Source organism: Vipera ursinii (genome assembly GCF_947247035.1).
Source record: "Vipera ursinii genome assembly, chromosome: 5".
Classification (NCBI taxonomy): Eukaryota; Metazoa; Chordata; class Lepidosauria; order Squamata; family Viperidae; genus Vipera; species Vipera ursinii.
In genome coordinates, this window is record NC_139518.1 from 31044785 (window position 1) to 31065267 (window position 20483).

Genomic DNA, 20483 nt, shown 5'->3' on the forward strand with positions numbered 1-20483 from the left:
ATATGCTTATATTTAAAACATTAGAAAAATACATGATCTTTTAAAAATTATCTTTTTTTAAAAAAATGCATGTTTGCCTCTAATTATAATTCCTTTCAAAGTCCTAAAGAGTTCCTTCTATTATCTTGACTTATCAAATTTTTATGTAATTGAAAATAAAAATAGATACAACACTGTGCATGATATACTTTGGAGTTGGCTTCCTCTAAATGTTTATGTTTCTTCATTTTTGGACACTATTATATTTGTGTGTTCCCAAATGTATCTGTTCGCTTCTGATTGCTGATGATAATTTATTCTTGCAATTTAAATTCTTTCTAGATAGATAATTTCAGAATATACAACATGTATCAGCAAGAGTAACATATTAATGGTATTTACTTTTCATTAACTTATTATCAGAAAAATTATAAAAATAAGTGCTAGTAGATTTAAGGGTTATGAACTTGATTGCCATCCTGTAATTATATTTACTATACTTTTAATAGTACAGCCATGTATTTCAATAGAAAGAAGAGAAACGCTTTGTAGTAGGATGGACATTATGGATGGATAAATTTCCAATGGATGCAAATACTTTGTTAAATCATTGGATTAGTAATCTGACCAACAAAAGGAAATATATGAAAAATTTCCATGTATCAGGTCAGTGTGTTTGTGTGTGTGTGTGTTCCTTCCACCTTTATTCATAGTTACTAAACACAGTCATATTGCTCCATGGTCTTGTACACAGATGACAAAAGTGACTGAAAAGAGTGATTTGTCTGTCTGATAGCTATTGATCAGAAAATGACAGTAGATAGAAATAAAAAGATTGAAATCTATCTTCTTTGTTTCATTAATTCAGAGAGATCACACTGAATAGTTTATCACATTGTACAAAGTACACGAACAAACGTAAGTTCCTGTGATCAAGTACTTTTGCAGTACAAATACTGCAATCAGAAACCTCAAAAAATGGCCTACAGATGGCAGAATTGAGCAATATATTTCCCATTTTTGGATTCTTGATATACTATTGGCATGTAGGAAAGAATTTGATATAAAAATGTGTGGATTATGTCCCAGATTTAAAATAATGTAGCTTATTTTGATTGTAAAACATATTAATATGACTTCATTTCTTATGAACAGGAGGGGAAAATGTCATAGTATATATACACATACAGAAAGCACCCTCTCCTACAGTAGAGGGGAAAACTTCATAATCTTCCCATTTTTAAAAGTCATGGTTTAAGTGCTTTGCGGGCATTTAGCAAACAAATTCCTTGGAGTGGAAGGGCGGGGGGAGGTCTGTTTCTAATGTGGTGCTGCTTTATCGGAGGGAAAGGCCTCATACCTGACTTGGAAACATTACCGTCTCTAATACTCAACTATATTTATTCTCAGGAGTGTCATTGCACTCCTTACATTGTCCCTGATTACCTGAGATTATTTCATAATACAGATATTTAAAGTGAGGAGGTAGAAGGAATAAAGCAATGGCTAGATAGCAATGGCTGTAAACAATACTAAAAAACCCTCCAAGAATTGGCAAAAATATTTTTTTTCTCAGTTGTGATTCATTTTTAAACCTTTATAGACAAACGTGAAAGAATTTCAATTTTGGTGCTTCAGAATGTCTAATCATATATGTATGTGTACACACACAGAGACACAGAGTTGTGTACACAAACATATATACCGTATATATACACACACACTCACACTATCATATCCATATCCCATCGCCAATGAAATGCTTGATTCAACCATTATTGTTGATATATTTACTATTGTATTTTACCCCAAGCAAAAAGGAGTATAAGTGCAGATTTCCCATCTTTTGAAGTTAGGCTAACTTAAGAAAAGTCACCTAGTTATCTCTGTGCATCTCTGAGAATTTGAACCTGGGTTTTTCCAGTCCCAATTTAATACCTCAATTTAGAAACAAACTATTTGTACAGTATAATGTAAGTATGCAAGTCTGTGAAATATCTGAACAATTTCCAGATTGCTCTGCTAGTAAATGAAGAATTGGCTAATTAAGAAAACAAGGACTCCTAGCTTTGATTAACTTCAGATCAGTCATTGACCACTGGACTTCGCAGACCTATTATTATAGGGATAAAGATGGCATAAGAAGAACTGTGAACACCATCTTGAGCCTTTGAGGGAAAGATGGAATACCATTTAAAATTACATTCTTGATATCAAATTCCTTTAAAGGTAATAGAATACATTAGGTTAACTTGAATTTATGTCTTCTGTATTACTGAATGGCACAATATTTATCCCTGTTGACACAAATGGAACTTTCTCCAAAATAACCAAAGAAGTGAGCTTCTCAGGTGGTAATTAGAGCTCAGTATTAAGTATGTCAGTGAACTAATTTCATTCACCAAAAACTATTGAGAGAAGCTATTTTAGAACATGTGCTATGGTTTCTGATAGTTTATCTGTAATATTTACTATTTAATTTATATTATATCTTTTGGGGAAGAGGAAATTTACAGGGGAAATTTACAAATGTTTGGAATGCATGTAAAGAAGCAAAAGTTTTTTTTTATATTTTAAGTTATTATTAAAATATAAACTTTTGGTACTTCTTAATTCAATCTATTTAAAAAAACATTAAAAATAATGATTCTATATACTGTAATGTAATTTCACTGAGGAAAAAGGTATTATTACATATTTCTCAATGAAAATAGCTTTTCATACCACTCCTCTCTCTGATATCATAGTATCATTATTTTAAAAATATATAACCAAATTATTTTCTTACAGATTAATTTCTGACATTTTTCATCCCAGGTTAATGTTTTCTTGTAAACTATTATTAATTATTATTAGCACTATTCTTATGGTAATACCACACCATTCAATGAAACATGAAGCAATTTAGCTTTAAAGATATTACAATGAACTATGGCATGAAAATACTAATGATGAAATTGACAGTAATGGACTACATATAAATATTGCATATTCTTGTTTCAATCCTTTCATAAAGAAGTGAATGTTATGTTAATACTTGCAAATATAACAAACTCTTCTAATTGGTCCTCAGCCCACTTTTTCTAACCTCAGAGCAAATACCGTATTCAACACTCAGAATTAAGAATTGTGTTTTGCCATATGGGAAGGGAACTATGGAAGAGAGGATTTGATGCCTGTATCATTTTCCTGAAACATATACTGATCTGAAAAAATGTATTAGTAAAGGCTGTTTGTTACAAAAGATCTTTGTGAACATATGTAGCAAAGAAAGAAATTGGTCTTCCCCTTTATTATTTTTCTTCCGATATTAGAAGTGAATATGAAAAGTGAAAGTCAAGAGTGAAATTGGAGAAACTGCACAAATAAGCTACTCATACTACTTAAGTTAGCTAAATAACCTAGGTTACATACTGAAATATTCTCTGATCTCAACAAATCAACAGTTACAACAACTGTTCTGTGGGAAATACTCCCAAAGTTGTAGTTGTTGTTATAGTTGATTTTATTTATGATGATTAAAACTAAGTGTTCTATTCAAGCATATCTGCAGAAGAACCTTGTAAAGTCTGGGGCAAAAATCAATGCTGTCCTAGTATTCCTGGCATCAGCTTTCAGGATCCATAGCTTTATTGAGCCTGGTTCCTTCTCAAACCACAGTTCCCAGAACTCATAGCTAGCCTAGCCGTTGGGTTTTAGCAAAATGTAACTTCATCTCACAGAGAGAACTCTAGATTGTAGAGAGCTGAGTTGGACACTGCTTCTGAACATTGACATTTTATTTATCTAAAAATAGCATGTTAACAGACTTGTCCTCTGTGATTAATTGATCCATTTTAACCAGTATTAAAAGTGACATTACTAAATAGTGTGAAATATCTACATAGATAGTACTATATAGTCTCACTAATAGCAGAAGCATGAACCTGCAACAAAAACTCAAACACTTAGTGACACAATTCTTGTAAAATGTTACACATTGATCACAAAGTCAGACATAACTGAACAACAGGAACACATTGTATTTAAAGTGCTTCCAAACAGTTGGTTCCCAGCAGTACCAATAAAAAGACATTGTGAAACATTGTTATTGCTGTAACCAGTGCTTTTTTTTGTAAAAGAAAAAGGTGCCGGAACTCACACACATCATAGAACCTGCCTTGCCTACCCTACAAGGTTCCATCCAAAAAAGGTGCCAGAACTCCGTTCTGAGCGTTCTATGAGAAAAAAAGCCCTGGCTGTAACTGAATGTTTCTGGAAAGAATAAATGGGAAAAGAAGGGAAATGTTACAAAAAACCTACACATGGAAAGTCATTAACTGGATATCTAATAATTTTATTATAAGTTGATTAAAAATGGCATCTGGCAATAACTTTAATAGGTAAGTTTATTATTTATTTATTTATTTATTTATTTATTTAGAAATGTTCTAGTCTGTGGAAGGAAAATAAAGCACTTTATTGATTCATTTGTCATTTGCTACTGTTTTGGTTCACTTTTGATCCAAAATGAAGATATTTGCTCTTTTTCTCTTGAAATTGATATTTTAACTATCATAATTCTGAATTGTTTACCTTGTTAGGGACATCTTTTTTTGGTCTTGTCTCTTGAAAGAACCACCTTAATCCTAAAATCATTTATTTGGAAATGACACCTGTAAAATTTATTTCCAGCCAGGGAAGACTTACAGACTTCAATATATTATGTAGTCTGTCTTTCCTACTGCTGGAAATAAATAAGTAGTAAAAGCTAAATTTGATAAAGGCTTGTGAAAAATGCTTTAATTTACAGATTGCTATCTATGTTGGTAGTGATTTGCTTAAATGTCCAGCAGACATTAAAATATTTAAAACGTCTGCTGGATAAATCTTTTGTTTTACTCAGTATGTTATTGTATTACTTCGGCTGTATTCTGGAACTTGAAAGGTATTCTGGAACTTGAAAGCTTGTTATTCTATTAGCAGGTAATCGATCCTAATAAAATGATTGGACAGTTGTGGATTATGGATTTTCTTGTAGTTTCCTCATTGCTTGCCCGGCTTGTTTTTAAAGGGTACTATATTGCTCTGTTTTATTTTGGCATGGTAAGCTTGTCCAAGCCCTTTGTGCGCCCTTCTGTTCCTCGTCAAGATAAAGAGCGGCTTAAACAATGCACGTAAGAGATTTGTAAGATTTATTAATACTGCCCACGGTAAAGAGGCTGAGGCAAAAACAGGAGAAAGAGCAACGCAGGCCTATATATCTGCTTAAATCACAGCGACTGCTCGGCAGAGAGCGATCGAGCAATTCGCAATCCGTTCGTTTGTAAATAACATGACTGAATGGCGTCTCCTCCTTCCCTCCCTCCTTTTTCCCTCTCTTACTAAAAAAAAATAAAAATACTACACTCTGTGCTTCTCAACCAAGCATGGGTGCTTCCCCCTACGGTTTTCCCACAGTTTTAGTCGGTTTGAAGGACAGGTAGGTACTCCAATCGGAGAACGACCCCCTCGGGGCTGCGAACTGATCGACGCCCAAAGGTAAGCGCGTTTTGCTGCGGTGCTGAATGAAAGCCGCTGCAGGCGGGCAGGCGAGGGCGGATTGGAATGCCGCACTACTAAGCTAGGCTGCCGGGAGCTCCCTTCTCGCGTTTGTATTGCTGCCGCCGCCGCCGCCGCCGCCGCCGAGGCTGGAGATGGGGATGGTCCATGCATTGGCGCCGTCACGTGTTTTTCTCCTCGGAATGAGACGGAGCGTCGGCGGCTGGAGGGGGCTGGCCTCGTAAACGCAGACGCAGCCGATTGTTTTGGTTTGGGGCTTCTCGATAAAGTCTGCGGAGCTGCAACTCCTGCGGCAGGAGCCCTCGCCGTCCACAGCCCAAGGAGCGCAAGCGCAAGTCCGGCGGTCTCGGCGCCCGTCCCTACCTGGCAGCGCCTTTTTTGCCGCCTCCGTTGGTGGAGCGCACGAGGAGGGGGAAGGTGGTGCAGGACGGAGGGGCGAAGCTGCCGCCGACGTCGCCTTCCGAGACTTCTCCGACTGGAATGAAGAAAAGGAGGAGGAGGAGGTGGTGGAAAGTCGCCGTCGCCACCGCGAAAATGTGCCTCCGCCTCCTTCGCTTCTCGGGCAGCTTCTCCGCTTCGTCTGCTTTTTGCTCTCCAGCCTGCAGCCGCCTGCCTGCGTGCGTTTGGTGGGGAAATGACACTTTTTCTGCCTTAACCAGACGGGACTGAATGAGGTCGCTCGCTCTCTTCTCCTGCCCAGGCTGGACAAGAAGCGCCTGGAATCGCGACGCTGATTTGGGATATTGATGTGTTTGTTTGCTTGTTGGGAGTTCTCCACCCCGCCGCCCTGCTTCCCGCGAAGGATATTTTTATTTGGCATTTTGGGCGAGGAAGAAAACCCGGTGGCTTACGTGGTGTTGACTAGCTGGTTTCTTCTTACTACCGTTATTATATTAGCATTATCGTTATTATTTCGAAGGGATCGCTTGTGTCCCACAGGCGCCCCGCGTTCTCTTGCAAAACAAGCTCTCTTCTCTGCCCTGCCCTGCCCCGCGTCTCTCTCCGTCTGGTGAGTATATGTTTAATCGGCTCCTGAAAATCTCTCCGAGGGACAACTTGAGAAAGGAAGGGGCTCTTTGGGAGAAGAGACGGGGGGGGAACCCCATCCTGCTTCTGGCGCTGGAGAAATTTCCACCTCGCGTGGATGAAACGATGCCCGCTTTCCTGTTCTCATCGGCGGCTTCTCGGACCACTTTCTCCTGGGGCGACATCGAAACTAGACTTTTGAAAGCTGGATTTCTTCTCCTGCGGAAGGCGATTTGGGAATAAAACTGCCACCCCAAGCCCTGCTTCTGGAGCTGGGAGGAGGCTCTGGCCACTGAACAGCTGTTCTCTCCCTGCCACTCTTTCCTCCGCCCCTCTGATTTTGGAAAGGATTTCCAGAACTATCTTTCTGCGTCGTTTTTATTTTTATTTTGGAGTGAAGGAGGGGATTTGCTGCCGTGTGGATTTCTGTTTTGTTGTTTCTTTCCGAAGCTGCTATTTGCAGGAGGAACTGCTGTACCTTGTCTTTTTTTTTTTCCCAGCATGGCTAGCCCCACAGATAATAATGAGGGTTTCTTCTCAGATGTCAGGAAGGTGGGTTACTTGCGCAAACCCAAGAGCATGCACAAGCGCTTCTTCGTGCTGAGAGCAGCCAGTGAGTTGGGACCCGCCCGGCTGGAGTACTATGAGAACGAAAAGAAATGGAGACACAAATCAGGGGCACCCAAGCGCTCTATTCCTCTGGAGAGTTGCTTCAACATAAACAAGAGGGCAGATTCCAAAAATAAGCATCTGGTGGCTCTGTACACCAAGGACGAACACTTTGCCATTGCTGCTGACAATGAGCTTGAGCAAGAAAGCTGGTACCAGGCGCTGCTGCAGTTGCACAACCGTGCCAAGAGCCATCACCACCACCACCAGCACCACCACCACCACAGAGATGTCACAGTGGGAGGTGGGACTTTGGGAATGGGAGAGGCAGGGGAGGATAGCTATGGCGATACAGCTCCTGGCCCAGCATTCAAAGAGGTCTGGCAAGTGATCCTGAAACCAAAGGGGCTGGGCCAAACTAAGAACCTGATTGGAATCTACCGCCTGTGCCTAACCAACAAGACCATCAGTTTTGTCAAGCTAAATTCTGACGCGGCAGCTGTTGTGTTGCAGCTGCTCAACATCCGGCGGTGTGGCCATTCGGAGAATTTTTTTTTCATTGAGGTGGGGCGCTCTGCTGTCACAGGACCAGGTGAGTTCTGGATGCAAGTAGATGACTCAGTAGTAGCACAGAACATGCATGAGACCATCTTGGAGGCTATGCGGGCAATGAGTGAGGAATTTCGGCCTCGTAGCAAAAGCCAGTCATCTTCCAATTGCTCCAATCCCATATCTGTGCCTCTCCGCAGCAGACATCATGTCAACAACCCACCCCCCAGCCAGGTGGGACTTACTCGTAGGTCCAGGACTGAGAGCATATCTGCCACTTCTCCTGCTGGCAGTGGTGTGGGAGGAGGGATTGGAGGCAGACCCAGCTCTTTCCGTGTCAGAGCCTCTAGTGATGGAGAAGGTACCATGTCTAGACCAGCTTCAGTGGATGGAAGTCCGATGAGTCCAAGTGCCAACCGAACCCACTCACATAGGCACCGTGGCAGCTCCAGGCTTCATCCTCCTCTCAACCATAGTCGCTCCATCCCAATGCCTTCCTCACGCTGTTCCCCTTCTGCCACTAGTCCAGTCAGCCTGTCATCCAGCAGTACCAGTGGCCATGGGTCCACTTCAGACTGTCTTTTCCCACGTCGTTCCAGTGCATCAGTCTCTGGCTCTCCCAGTGATGGAGGTTTCATCTCCTCTGACGAGTATGAATCAAGCCCCTGTGACTTCCGCAGCTCATTTCGCAGTGTTACCCCTGATTCCCTGGGACACACCCCTCCTGCTCGGGGAGATGAGGAGCTTAGTAACTATATATGTATGGGGGGGAAGGCTGCCTCATCCTGCTGCAGTATCACAACTCCTAATGGTCATTTTGCCCCCCGCACCTGCCATCTGCAGCAGCAGAGTCGCTACCCTGCTGTCCCGTGTTGCCTCCGGCTTGGAAATGAGGATGTAGGAGATTTGGAAAAAGGCTTCAGAAAGCGGACTCATTCTGCTGGAACCTCTCCTACCATCTCCCATCAGAAGACTCCTTCACAGTCCTCAGTGACCTCCATTGAAGAGTATACTGAGATGCTTCCCTCGTATTCCTGTAGTGGCAACAAATTTTCTTCTTATCGACATTCTGCCTTTGTGCCAACCCAGTCTTACCCTGAGGAGTGTCTAGAGATGCACCAGGTGGAGGGAAGCCACCACCGGACCAACTCTGATGATGGCTACATGCCTATGTTGCCAGGAGTGGCACCTATGCCCAGTGGAGGTAGTACACCCAAAGGTGGAGATTACATGCCCATGAGTCCCAAGAGTGTGTCTGCTCCACAACAGATCATCAATCCTGGGAGAGGAGGTCGCCATGTGCAGGCCATGGTGGACTCAAATGGCTACATGATGATGTCTCCCAGTGGCAGTTGTTCTCCAGACAGTGGTCCCACTGGCTACAGCAAGCTATGGATAAATGGGACTAATAATCATACAAAACTCTCAGTAGAGAGTAATGAAGGCAAGCTGCCAAGTGGAGGCAGTGATTATATTAATATGTCTCCAGCCAGTGGTTCTGCTACCAGCACCCCTCCAGACTGTTACTTTACCAGCCCAGGACCTCCAGGCCCAGAAGAACCACTAGTGCATGGTTCTGCCCAGTCCCAACATAAACCCATCTATTCCTATTTCTCCTTGCCACGTTCCTTCAAGCACAACCAATGCAAGACAGGCAAAGAAGAAAACGCCCAGATGCATATGTCCTTCAGCTCTGGCCGCTTGCTTTATGCTGCTGCTGCTGAGGATTCTTCTTCCTCTACTAGTAGTGATAGCCTTGGCTGCCCTGGGGGACAGGAGGGTGGTGGGTATTCTCTTCCCATTAAAACACAGCCATTACAGCCTGTTGCTTGTACTGTGGACACAGCTGTGCGGACCAAGAATCATCTGGCCAGACCTACTCGTTTATCCCTGGATGGCCCAAAGGCCAGCACCTTGCCTCGCACTCGGGAACAGCTCCCAGAGCCCAAGAGCCCTGGAGAGTATGTGAACATTGAGTTTAAGCAACCAGTTTTCCCCTCACCTTTATCCTATGGAGAGACTGGCTCCTGTTCAGAGGAGTATATCAATATGGATTGGGGAACTGCTTGCCCAGTCAGCTTGGACTCCATGCAGTCAAGCCGGAGTGGGACCACCCACAGCAGCAACCGGGACTATATGAGCATGCAGCTGGGTGGTGGAGCACAGTATGTGGTCTGTGCCCACTCCCCATCACCTTCCTCCCCAGCCCTCCTCCTGAGTTATTCCGAGAAAAGCCCACCACCCATGCAGCTGCCTTCGCCACCTTCTCAGGCTCAGCCAGGCAAACTGGCTGAAGTTTTACCCCATTCCTGCTCCTCGTCTATGATTGGGGGCCCAGGAGCGAACAGCGCCTTTACACATGTCAGTCTTGGTCCCAGTCGCAGCACCCAGAGTGCCAAAGTGATACGTGCTGACCCCCAAGGAGGACGGCGGCGCCATAGTTCTGAGACGTTTGCTTCTTCTGTCACTCCTAGTAGTAGTCTTGGAGCTTCAGCTCTACTCCATGGACCAGGAGGACCTGATGATCCAAAACGTCACAGTTCAGCCTCCTTTGAAAACGTCTGGCTCAAACATGCATCTGGGGCACTGGGAGTTGTTTCTTTGGGTCTTGGCACGGCATCACGGAGGGAGCAAGGAGCTAGTGGAACTGGGGGAGGCTTTGAGAATGGGCTTAATTACATTGACTTGGACTTAGTGAAGGATTTTAACCACAGCCAACATCACCATCGCAAACTCCACCCTCAGGAGAGTACTGGTCTGCTAGGAGTCAAACAACCATCCCAGCAGCATCAGCCACCTAAATCTCCAAAGCAGCCTTGTGGGAGTAACCACTTGAGTGATGAATTAAGTGCATATGCCAGCATTAGCTTCCACAAGCAGGAGGACATCCAGTAGAAGGCAGAAACAAGGTGAGCATGTCATAAGCTAATCGCTAGTTCTTAGCTTTGGGATGGGAAGCATGTTCTGTATCATCAACTAGAATGAGTTGAATCATTTGTGTTACACCTAATAACTAACGGTGGCTAGTCATATTCTGTCAGCACAGATTATATAATGGGTTATTCTGTTACCCACTTCCCCTTTAGTCTGCCCTGTTTGCTGTGTGCTACCCTTTTTATTTGATACCACCTTAATTAACGGGTTGGTAATGAATAGTATGTGTCACTTGGTTTAAAAGAAGATTGAGGAAAGTGTTCATTCTAGTTAAAGAAGGTAAGGATTAGAGATAGTCTTCTGTTTACTGTTATACTGCAAGCATAATTCAAAAGCTGTCTTATAAAACTGCTGTTACTTGTAGAGGAAGAAATTGTTCTTAATTTTAGGCTCTGATTGTTAATTACAGAAAAATGTGTGTGCTCATGAACACATAATAGCCTAAAACATCTCTTGCTTCACATTTTGCTTTGAAAAACGTTTGATCTCGATTATGGTGCCAGTTGCCCAAAGAATAACTGCAAAATGTTGTGGCCAGTTAAAATCCCAATAATGGGCACTGAATAGATTGTTACATATCTTGGTTTTATAATTTAAAAGTTCCTTTGGAAACAAAACAGCATATAATGGAGCACCCATGAAGACTCTTTTTAAGTCTGTAACAGGTCCAGGCTAGATGTTTTTGTTGTTATTTTACTAGTTGTAATGTGGGTGTTTTCTCTATGAAATCTCTTAATCTACTTCTGGCTGGAATTTTGAAAAGTGTCTGTTAGTGTTCTACTGCCCTACTTGTTTAACCTTCAGACAATTGCAGCTGCAAAGAAAGAAGTCCTCTGTGTGTGTGATTGCAGTAGTGTGTATGCTGCATATGAAAAAGAGGTGTGGTCTTACATTTAGGAGCTGAGAATGGAAACCACTGCAGTCTAATTCTGAATGTACTAGTGAAGTTTTATGGCCCTGGGCAAGTTTTCTTACATACATGTAGTAATATCTCAAAGGATTGCTATGAGGATTCATTAGATAATGTTTGAAAAGCACTATAGACATGAAACAAATGACACTCTCCTAATCTGTAGCCTCTCTCTCTCTCTCTCTCTGTGTGTGTGTGTTTTCTTGCCACTGTTAAGAAACTTTGCACCAAGAAAAATGGCAGAACCAGCAATTCATAAGTCATAATCTAGGTAGAATTTTTATAAACCTGTTGCACTACATAAAAAGCATTAAATGGAGAGGCAGGGTTGTTTGTAGCTGAAGTCTGCAGAGCAAAGAAGAAAACCAAGACTTTCCCCCCTATATTGGACATTTTTGAAGTGTATGTTTTAGGAACGTGATTGTAGCAACCACTTTTCAAAAATATTTCTTTTACTTCATATTTCGTCAAGATATTGATGTTTCTGCACAACTATGATTCTGTTCCAAGCTTTGTTACCATCACAGTTGTCTTGATTGGAACTTACCCCTTTGCCCTCCCACTTTATCTTTGATCCATAATAATCACTGGTGAGCCATAAAAAATGTTTATACTGGCACAGATGGAAGCGAATTCAGCAGTATCCTTTTTGATCTTAAAATGTCATAACACAATTCTTGTGTGACGTGTTTTAATTGCTTGTTTGCTGGTTCCAAGGATAAACAGTGTTGAGGGATGGCAAGAGTAATGGCTTTTAAAAGAAATCCTGGGATAGGTTTCCTGCAGCTGAACATGGGAGACCTACAAATGAATACTAAATCCTCCGAATAAACAACAATGACAAAACACTTTTCATTGTGAAAAACAAATCAAGCATCTTATTATTGTTTTTAGCTAAGTAATTAACCACATATTACCATATGGAATATGAAAAACTATGGTTCTTCTTACTGTACATGCACAAGACATTTTTAAATTTTCAGCATGAGAAGAGCAAAGAGCAGAAAATAGATGGCACTGAATAATTTTGTAAAGAAACAAAACATAATATCAACACAACTTTGACAGATATGTTACAGTTCTGAGAAATACCGGTAATAACTGGATTGCTGTATCCTGCAATTCTCATTAGTTTAACATCTATTCAGAAATAGTTTAAATTATTTGCCTGCACCATTCTCTATGTTCCAGTGTGCTACAAAAGTATTGTTTCTCCCATTTTGTTTTGTTCTTAAGGAGAGGCAACCTATCCAAGTTACAGAACTGCTACGGATATTATAGCATTGATGCTGCAGAACTATATGCAGTTTCTTGTTTTAACTGTTCATTCAGTGTGCCAGTATTCAGTCAGGGAAGTTTCATTAATCAGCTAGCAGAATTCAAATGAAAACCACTAATAAAATGATATATTGAACTTTTACTAGGCAGATATCTTCTTCCCTGCCTCTCCACCCAATAATGCGTTCTGGTTTCCAGCAGCTATCTAGAAACAGTTTCATTTTTGTAGCAAATGGTTTGCATTGTTTGAAGGAAAGTATGGGGAAATTAACTTTGAGAAGCCTGATTTCTCTGCATTGTTCCAAAACAATTCATTTGGTTTTTAAAAATCAAATTAGCAATCCTAATTGTTGAAAATTATCCAGCAGACATTTCATTCTTCATTCTAGTGCCTCTGTTTCTGAGGAAAAGCTGCATGTTTAGATCTCATCCCTGCTACTGTATGTATGTTTGTGTGTGTGTGTGTGTGTGTGTATGTATGTATGTATGTATGTATGTGTCTGTGTGTATACATATACTTTAGTGATCGGGAATCAAGAAGTGAACATCTAGCATTTCTACATATCCTCTACATATTTGTCATCCATACATATGGAATACCCACTTTACTAAATGGAGGGAGATATTGACAAAAGTTTGAATCAAAACAAACCTAAGTCTACATTTTCAGTGCTATTAAACACGGGAAGTTAACTCATCCATGTCAATGTGCTCTGCTGACTAGGACCAGTCTATTAGGAAACATTTGCCATATACCATAAAGACACTCTGATTAATACAAAGCAACATGTTAATGTCAATTTGAAGGGCAAGTGATCTATAAGCACTGCATGCAGAGCAGGATTGTTGCAGATGCATACTGAGGCATGTGTATAGCTGCATTCTGGACCAGTTGAAAATTTATTGAGAATTTTCAAAGGCAGCCCCATATAAAGTACTTTACAGTAATGGAGCTATGAAGAGATTAGAACATAAGTGAAAGCTCTCCTTCCTAGGGTCTCCCATCCCAAAAGAGGGCAAAACTAGTTCACCAGATGAAATTATGCAGAAGAACATCCATCTGACCTGCCCAGTCACAGTCAACTTGGAGCAGATCTGAGAAAGTTTATCTGCTAGAGGACCACAGCATTGATCATCTAATCTAGACAGTACTCTTACAATGATTCACAAAACACATTTTAATTTACCTTTGGACATCCAGATAATGGATGGCATTTAAGTAACAGAAGCAGATATATACTTTTAATATCTTGTGTGAAATTGACCCTCTTTACCTTTTAGGTTCTGATTAAATTATTTATTTCTGAACTTCTGATACATTGTAAGCCTCATCCCATTTTTTCTGCCATAATATACACACAAATATATCTGTCAAGTTCTATTAGAATATTTGAAGATCTTGAACCCTATTTCAGATTGAGTCTAGGTCACTGGTGTCAAACTCACCAATTCACGTGATGTGTTGCGATGTATTGTGACTTTTTTGCATTGTCGGAGCAGGGGTGGGCGCGGCCTCCTTATGATGCAACTGGCCCATGGGCCGGCAGTTTGACACCCCTGGTCTAGGTTATTCAACTAAGAATAAGATGAAGACTTTTGTTGCTGTTCTTTCTAGAGTCTCAACATTTTTTTTACAATTTTGTGTTGCTGCATTCTGATGCATCTAGAAACTTAGCTTTTGGTCCAAAATGCTGAAAGGGTAATATGGTTAAGTTTTAATCCCCACAATGCACAGTATATGTTTTCATGTCAAAGGCTCCCTGTTGATTGCATTTTATATTAGGTTCACACCATTTTAGGAGCAAAGAAGCAGCTAATTTGCAATTATACAAAATTTGGAGAAACTTATCATGTTATCATTAATTTATAGTATGGAATAATATATTACGTATAGAATGGAATATGTTCTGCATTACAACCAAATGTTTGGATTACCTCCAGGAAAGCAGAATTTGCAACAAAACATTTATATTGGATATCTTGCATTTTAAGTACTATAAATAAATTTAGTTTAACATTTGTGCTGTCATGTTCAATAACATTTGAATTTAAGGGAAGAGCAAATTGAGCAAGTAAGTGTAAGGTAGAATATGCTTGTCAGAAATATTTGAGAAACAACACACAGTGACAAGTAATTAAATGTCAGCCACTCAGGATTTTGCTGCTTGAATGGAACTCAGTCTATTTGCACTAAGTGTGCAGAGTTTTCATGACTTAACTTGCATTATGTGCATTCCTGAACAAACAAATTTAGGATTCTCCAAAGTAAACTTTTTAAAAAAATGTTTTGTGGCTACAAATGGGAGGAAATTGGCAGTATCTTATCCCTGTCTTAATAAATATACTTTCTACTCATATAGCTAGCTTCCATCAGTAGGTTGAGTTGAAATTATTACATTTATGTTTATTCTTGCCATTTTGTTCTGGGAGCTTACACCAAATTGTGAATATTTAGGAATGAAAATCAATGTAAACATTTTGAAAGGGAGTAGTCCACGTCCTGCGTGGAGGTAGATAGAGATACTGTACTCTTGGAAGGGTGGAATTCCAAGTGTGGAAATCTCCATTACATTGAATCTTATTCTTTCCTCATCACAGATAAGATTAACCTTTTTTTGATTAAAGTAAAGCATGAAGAGTTGTTTCCTGTTCTTGCTAAGTTCTTCTATTGCTATCTAGCATTTATTTTTCTTCATTGTGCTGTTGTATGAAACATAGCATTGATGTGCTCCTTGCCTTTTAAAAATGTTTATAGGTACTTCTAGAGAAAGATAAACAGTGTGAATTGATCCTGTATTGAATACAGTATTTCCTTTTGATACAACAGTCAGGGTGCACATTGAGTATATGCACATCTGTTTTTTTTGGAAAGCAAACGATAATTGGTTGGAAATATAACTTTTAAAAAGTGATCAACATTCAGAGCCAGAATGCTCCAAGGATATTATTTAGGATTAGACCAAAACAATCTGTATATGTACTATAATTTCTTGAGATTCAAAAATAGATTCTAGTAACAACTTTTATTTTTGTAAAATAAAATAGAGAATTCTGAGATATGATTATATCTTTGCCTTTTTAATAATGAAAAAATATGGTACAATCTTTTTATTAAGTTTTATTTTTTGTGTCACTTTTTGTACCTGATAAAATGATTGACAGGACAACAGAAATGGAGGTAAAAGCTATGTTGCCAGTCTTACAAATAAATTACTTTTGATCAGATAAAACCTTAATTTTGGTATTTACACTAAAGTTTTGACTAAACAAAAACTTCAGCGTAGAGACATAAACATTTCAAATCACTGTACTTTTGGAAAGAGATTTGCATGTATATCAATCTGGTCTCCTCACATTTGAAAAACAGTTTGGGAGAAGAGTTTTGGACATTAATAGCACCTGTACTGCTTGTTAAAGAGTTCACATTTTTTCTCAGGCTTCCACATAAGGCTGAAAAATTGATACTGTTTTAAAGAATGCATCCATTCCTTAAGGGTGCAACTCTTTTGCACACAAAAGGTTGTTTTAATAATAGTAGACAGAGTAGAGATGCTGTGTTTATATGAGGCCTGAAGCATTTTTTCACAATCCCTTTCAAAGCATGCAAAGTCCTAATATCCAGATAGACTGAAAAAGAAAAGCTATGCTAGTATTTTATGTTGTCGTGTATTCAAGTCCTATTTCACAAACCTCTTTGAACAAGATCCCGGATTAAGTCTTTGTTATGATCAAACTCTTTTCAATAAGAAAAAGGGATGTTTCCAAAGCATGTTCACTGCATGATAATTTTGAGAAGGTGAAGGATGTGTGCAAATTATACATTTAATCTTTTAGAAATTTAATTACAGGAGAAAATTAAGTTCGTATAATCACAATAGCACAAATCAATTTGTTGCTAATATTACTATGCGTACATAATCACTTTTTCCCAATATGTTTGCTACGATTAACTTGAGGGTATCAGAATTCAGTATGAACCTATTTTATGATTGATAATGAATTATTTTTAATGATCTGTATTGTTAAGGAATGTCAGTGCAAAAAATAGCATGTATTTTGGGGGATATAATTACTGAAATATTAAACATGTAAAATATTAATGGAATGAGCAATGTATATATTAGTGACATTCTGCATCAAGTAAACTTTAAGGAAAGTTAAACAGTATGGCAATGAAAATTCAGCATGGAGAAAAAGCCCCCGTTTTTTTGAGATGCCAGACTAGCGTGCATTTATGTGCCTCCAATCCCCTTGCTTGCTGCAAAGCCAGATTAGAGTCCTCAGCCTGCTCCTTCCAGCCCATTTTGGAGCCGGTCCCAAAGCAAAGGGAATGGTACCCACCCAACCAATTGCTGCGGGGCTTCATTTCCAAAACCCCTCTGCACAGGATCCAGACAAAAACTCAGGGACTGAAAAAGCAGCAATGGGAGTGAAGGAAGGAGAAAGTGGGAGAAGTCACTACCGAATAGGCGAGGCGTGATAGATGTTGGGGCATGGTAGGCCTGGCTGCAGGGGCTCTTTGGTATGGTAAGTAGTTGTGAGGTGCATGGGGCAGCTCCCCTTTCCCCCCCCTCTCCCCCCATGGAGAGAACCGGTTGTTAAATTATTTGAACCCCACCACTGTAAGATCACCTTTTATGAGATAGACTGGACTGAAGAGAGATGCTTAAAGGCTCAAAGTTTCTAAGTTTTCATAGTGGAGGATGAACTTGAATCCTGACCTTCTAGTCCCATTCTAGCTCCTTATTTTCAGATGTTGGTAGGACCCTGTTTTGCTTGTTGGTTGAAGTAATTTACCAAATGTTATTCTTGAGTCTGAGGAAGTATTGCAACATCAGTGGCCTTTTACTTTTGATGTTTTTTAAGCATTTAAATTCTTAAGACAGAAAGGGATTGTTTAGCAGATACTAATGAAGAACTTGGATATCCCAACTCTCTTAGGCTTATGTCTATTTGCATATGTATATGTGTTTTATGCCTTGTCAAAGTCTTTTCTTTAAATTAATGACAGATGTAGTAAGATTTTGACTGAGTATATATAAACTGCATATTTCAATTGAAGTTGGATAAACAGAATTGATACCTCAGTGTGATTTAATAACTTTTTCATGACTCTAGCAAGTGTCACTGTAGCAGGGAGAGGATAGTGCGTATCATTGCTGTGTTGACTAGACATGTCATGATATCATTGCCATTTCCACTACTCTGAAAAAAACACTTGAAGGGATGGTTGAATTTCTCTGTCAGCTCTCGTTTCTAGATAGTTCTGTACTCAGTTTCTGATTCACTCTGAAAATAAAGGCTTACTAATACTGTGGTTTATTATTATGAAGCAAACAGAGCGCAGGAATTAGTTAAAAACTGGTTAATACATTGCGGCAAAGCATAATATGGTTATTTTTTGACTTAGTGTGATGTGTAAAGTTATCCACTGAGATTTGGAAATCATGTTTTCTTTCTTGGGTTAAAATTACAGATCCTGCTAACGCAACAATATACACACCACATTATAGCTAAACACAATTTTGTGAAATTAGAGTAAAGCGTAATCCTCCAGCATTATTCCTCTGGCAACAAAATGGAAATATTCAGTGATTAACTTTTAAAATAAGGTGGGTTATTATGTGTCAGAACTTTTTATTGAGAGAATATAATGTGGATTAAATGTAGGCAGGACTTAGAAGAATGTGTGTAAAATAATAAATTAATTTTTGTGAGTCTCCTAAACATTTTTTCTTTTAATGTAAATATAAGGAAATTACCAGGCATCTGTTGAACCTTATTACAGAAAAGAATAACTTAGTAAACTCTATTGCCTTGTTTAATTAATTAGCTTTCAGTTCTATCATCCAAGTTTCTTACTTTATAGTACAATATTTTATTGTACTATAATTTTATAATTGCTAAATTTAGTGTACAAGAAATAACTTGAACAGTGCAAGAAATATTGTGTGTGAACATAGGTTTATATAATTAAAAATGATTGAGGCATTGGTAAATGTCCACACTGCAATATATTTTAAAGAAATACCGTATTTTCCGGCGTATAAGACGACTTTTTAACCCATGAAAATCTTCTCAAAAGTTGGGGGGTCGTCTTATACGCCCAGTCGTCTTATACGCCGGAAAATAGTACATAAATCAATCGAGCGCCCCCGTTCTTGCAAAGCAACTTCAAGTCTCTTTAGTCCAATCCCCCCTCCAACGTGACTCTCCCTTCCCACCCCCAAGAGCCTCTAAGCCCCTTCCCCTCCCCCTTGCAAATGCCAGACCCTGGGAGCTCTTGTGTTTATTCCAAAGGGTGGGTGGAAGGAAAAGCCCCTTTCGGCTCTGGCGTGGCTGCAAGTCGACAAGCCCTCTCACTGTGGAGGAAGCAGGGCAGGCTGGCGTCAGGCAGGAGCTGGCAGGGCAGTCCTGCGCATGCACGTGCTGCCCGGCTGCTAAGGAGTCCTCGGGGAGCCGTGGCAGGCGCCTCACGCCCTTCCCTCTCGAGGCGGCACCGGCAGAGCCGTCCGGCATCGGGCGGGAGCCGGCAGGGCAGTCCTGCACACGCGCGTGCTCCCCGGCTGCTAAGGAGTCCTCAGGGAGCCGTGGCAGACGCCTCACGCCCTTCCCTCTTGAGGCAGCACTGGCAGAGCTGTCCGGCGTTGGGCGGGAACCGGCAGGGCTTTGCACCATCTGCATCAGATGGGTCTGAATCGGGCTTGTGTCGGACACTTGGCAACTGGCATGTAAGTATTTTCCGGCGTATAAGACAAAAAATCTTGAAAATCCTCTCAAAGGTCGGGGGTCGTCTTATACGCCCAGTCGTCTTATACGCCAGAAAATACGGTAGTACTAAAAGTGCCACAAGCTATGAACAGAAGTGCTATATAGGTTTAGTTACAGGCAATGATCTGGCAAAACTGAGAAAAAGATATTTAGGAAAAAAAATAAAAAGAAAGTCTTGATTGCCCATAATGGACTTTTAACCAAAGTATTAAGTAATTCTCAGGGATATTTTTTTAAAAAAAATGTTGAATTCAGATTACACTCTTAATGAACATTTTATTTCAAATTTTGTCAAAGCAAAACTAATATTTTTTTCAAGGTGTCTGCTAGAAAGAATTCTATTCTCATAGTTTATGAAAAAACCCTATTGTATAATTGAAGAAAGGAATTCAATTAAATTAATACTGAGTTAAAATTGTACACATAATATGAAAGTATATGTAGTTAAGCACAGAGATTTTGCTACTGTAATTTATAAGGCATTTCAGGAAGCTGAAGAAATACCTAACTGAACAATTAAACTGAAAGAACCATATCAAACCCTAACACTTTCTCAGTATTTTAATATTACCAACATCTTTCTAAAAAGCATATCTAAATCCTGAACAAAATGCTACTGCAGTGGTATGGGCCTTCTAATCTTAGTCCTCAGTTATGTCTGCCACTGTTTTTAATGGCCGGAAGGAAAATATTTGAATGGTACTAATGTTTTGAACAAAGTAACTCCTGCAAATTGGTGGAAATCATTAACCAGTTACCTTGATCCAAAGTTCTTTCAGGTTTTGAATGAAAAATCCATAGCCAGCCGTTTACTTTGCAGGTATAGAAACATCTTCTCAATGTTTGGATAGCTATTTGTTTAAAGCTGAAAATTTTCAGCCAGAGT

General features: G+C 39.9%; 1 protein-coding gene across 1 annotated transcript in view; it reads left to right on the top strand.

The window, feature by feature from the left end:
• The first annotated feature begins 6958 nt into the window (after nt 1–6958).
• IRS1 (insulin receptor substrate 1) overlaps nt 6959–20483 on the top strand; it is a 48341-nt gene continuing 34816 nt past the window's right edge. Inside the window, exon 1 of the mRNA XM_083365051.1 lies at nt 6959–10613. Within this exon, the coding sequence (XP_083221177.1) occupies nt 7048–10599 (3552 nt within the window). The 5' untranslated portion in view covers nt 6959–7047 and the 3' untranslated portion in view covers nt 10600–10613. The remainder of the gene's footprint in view (nt 10614–20483) is intronic.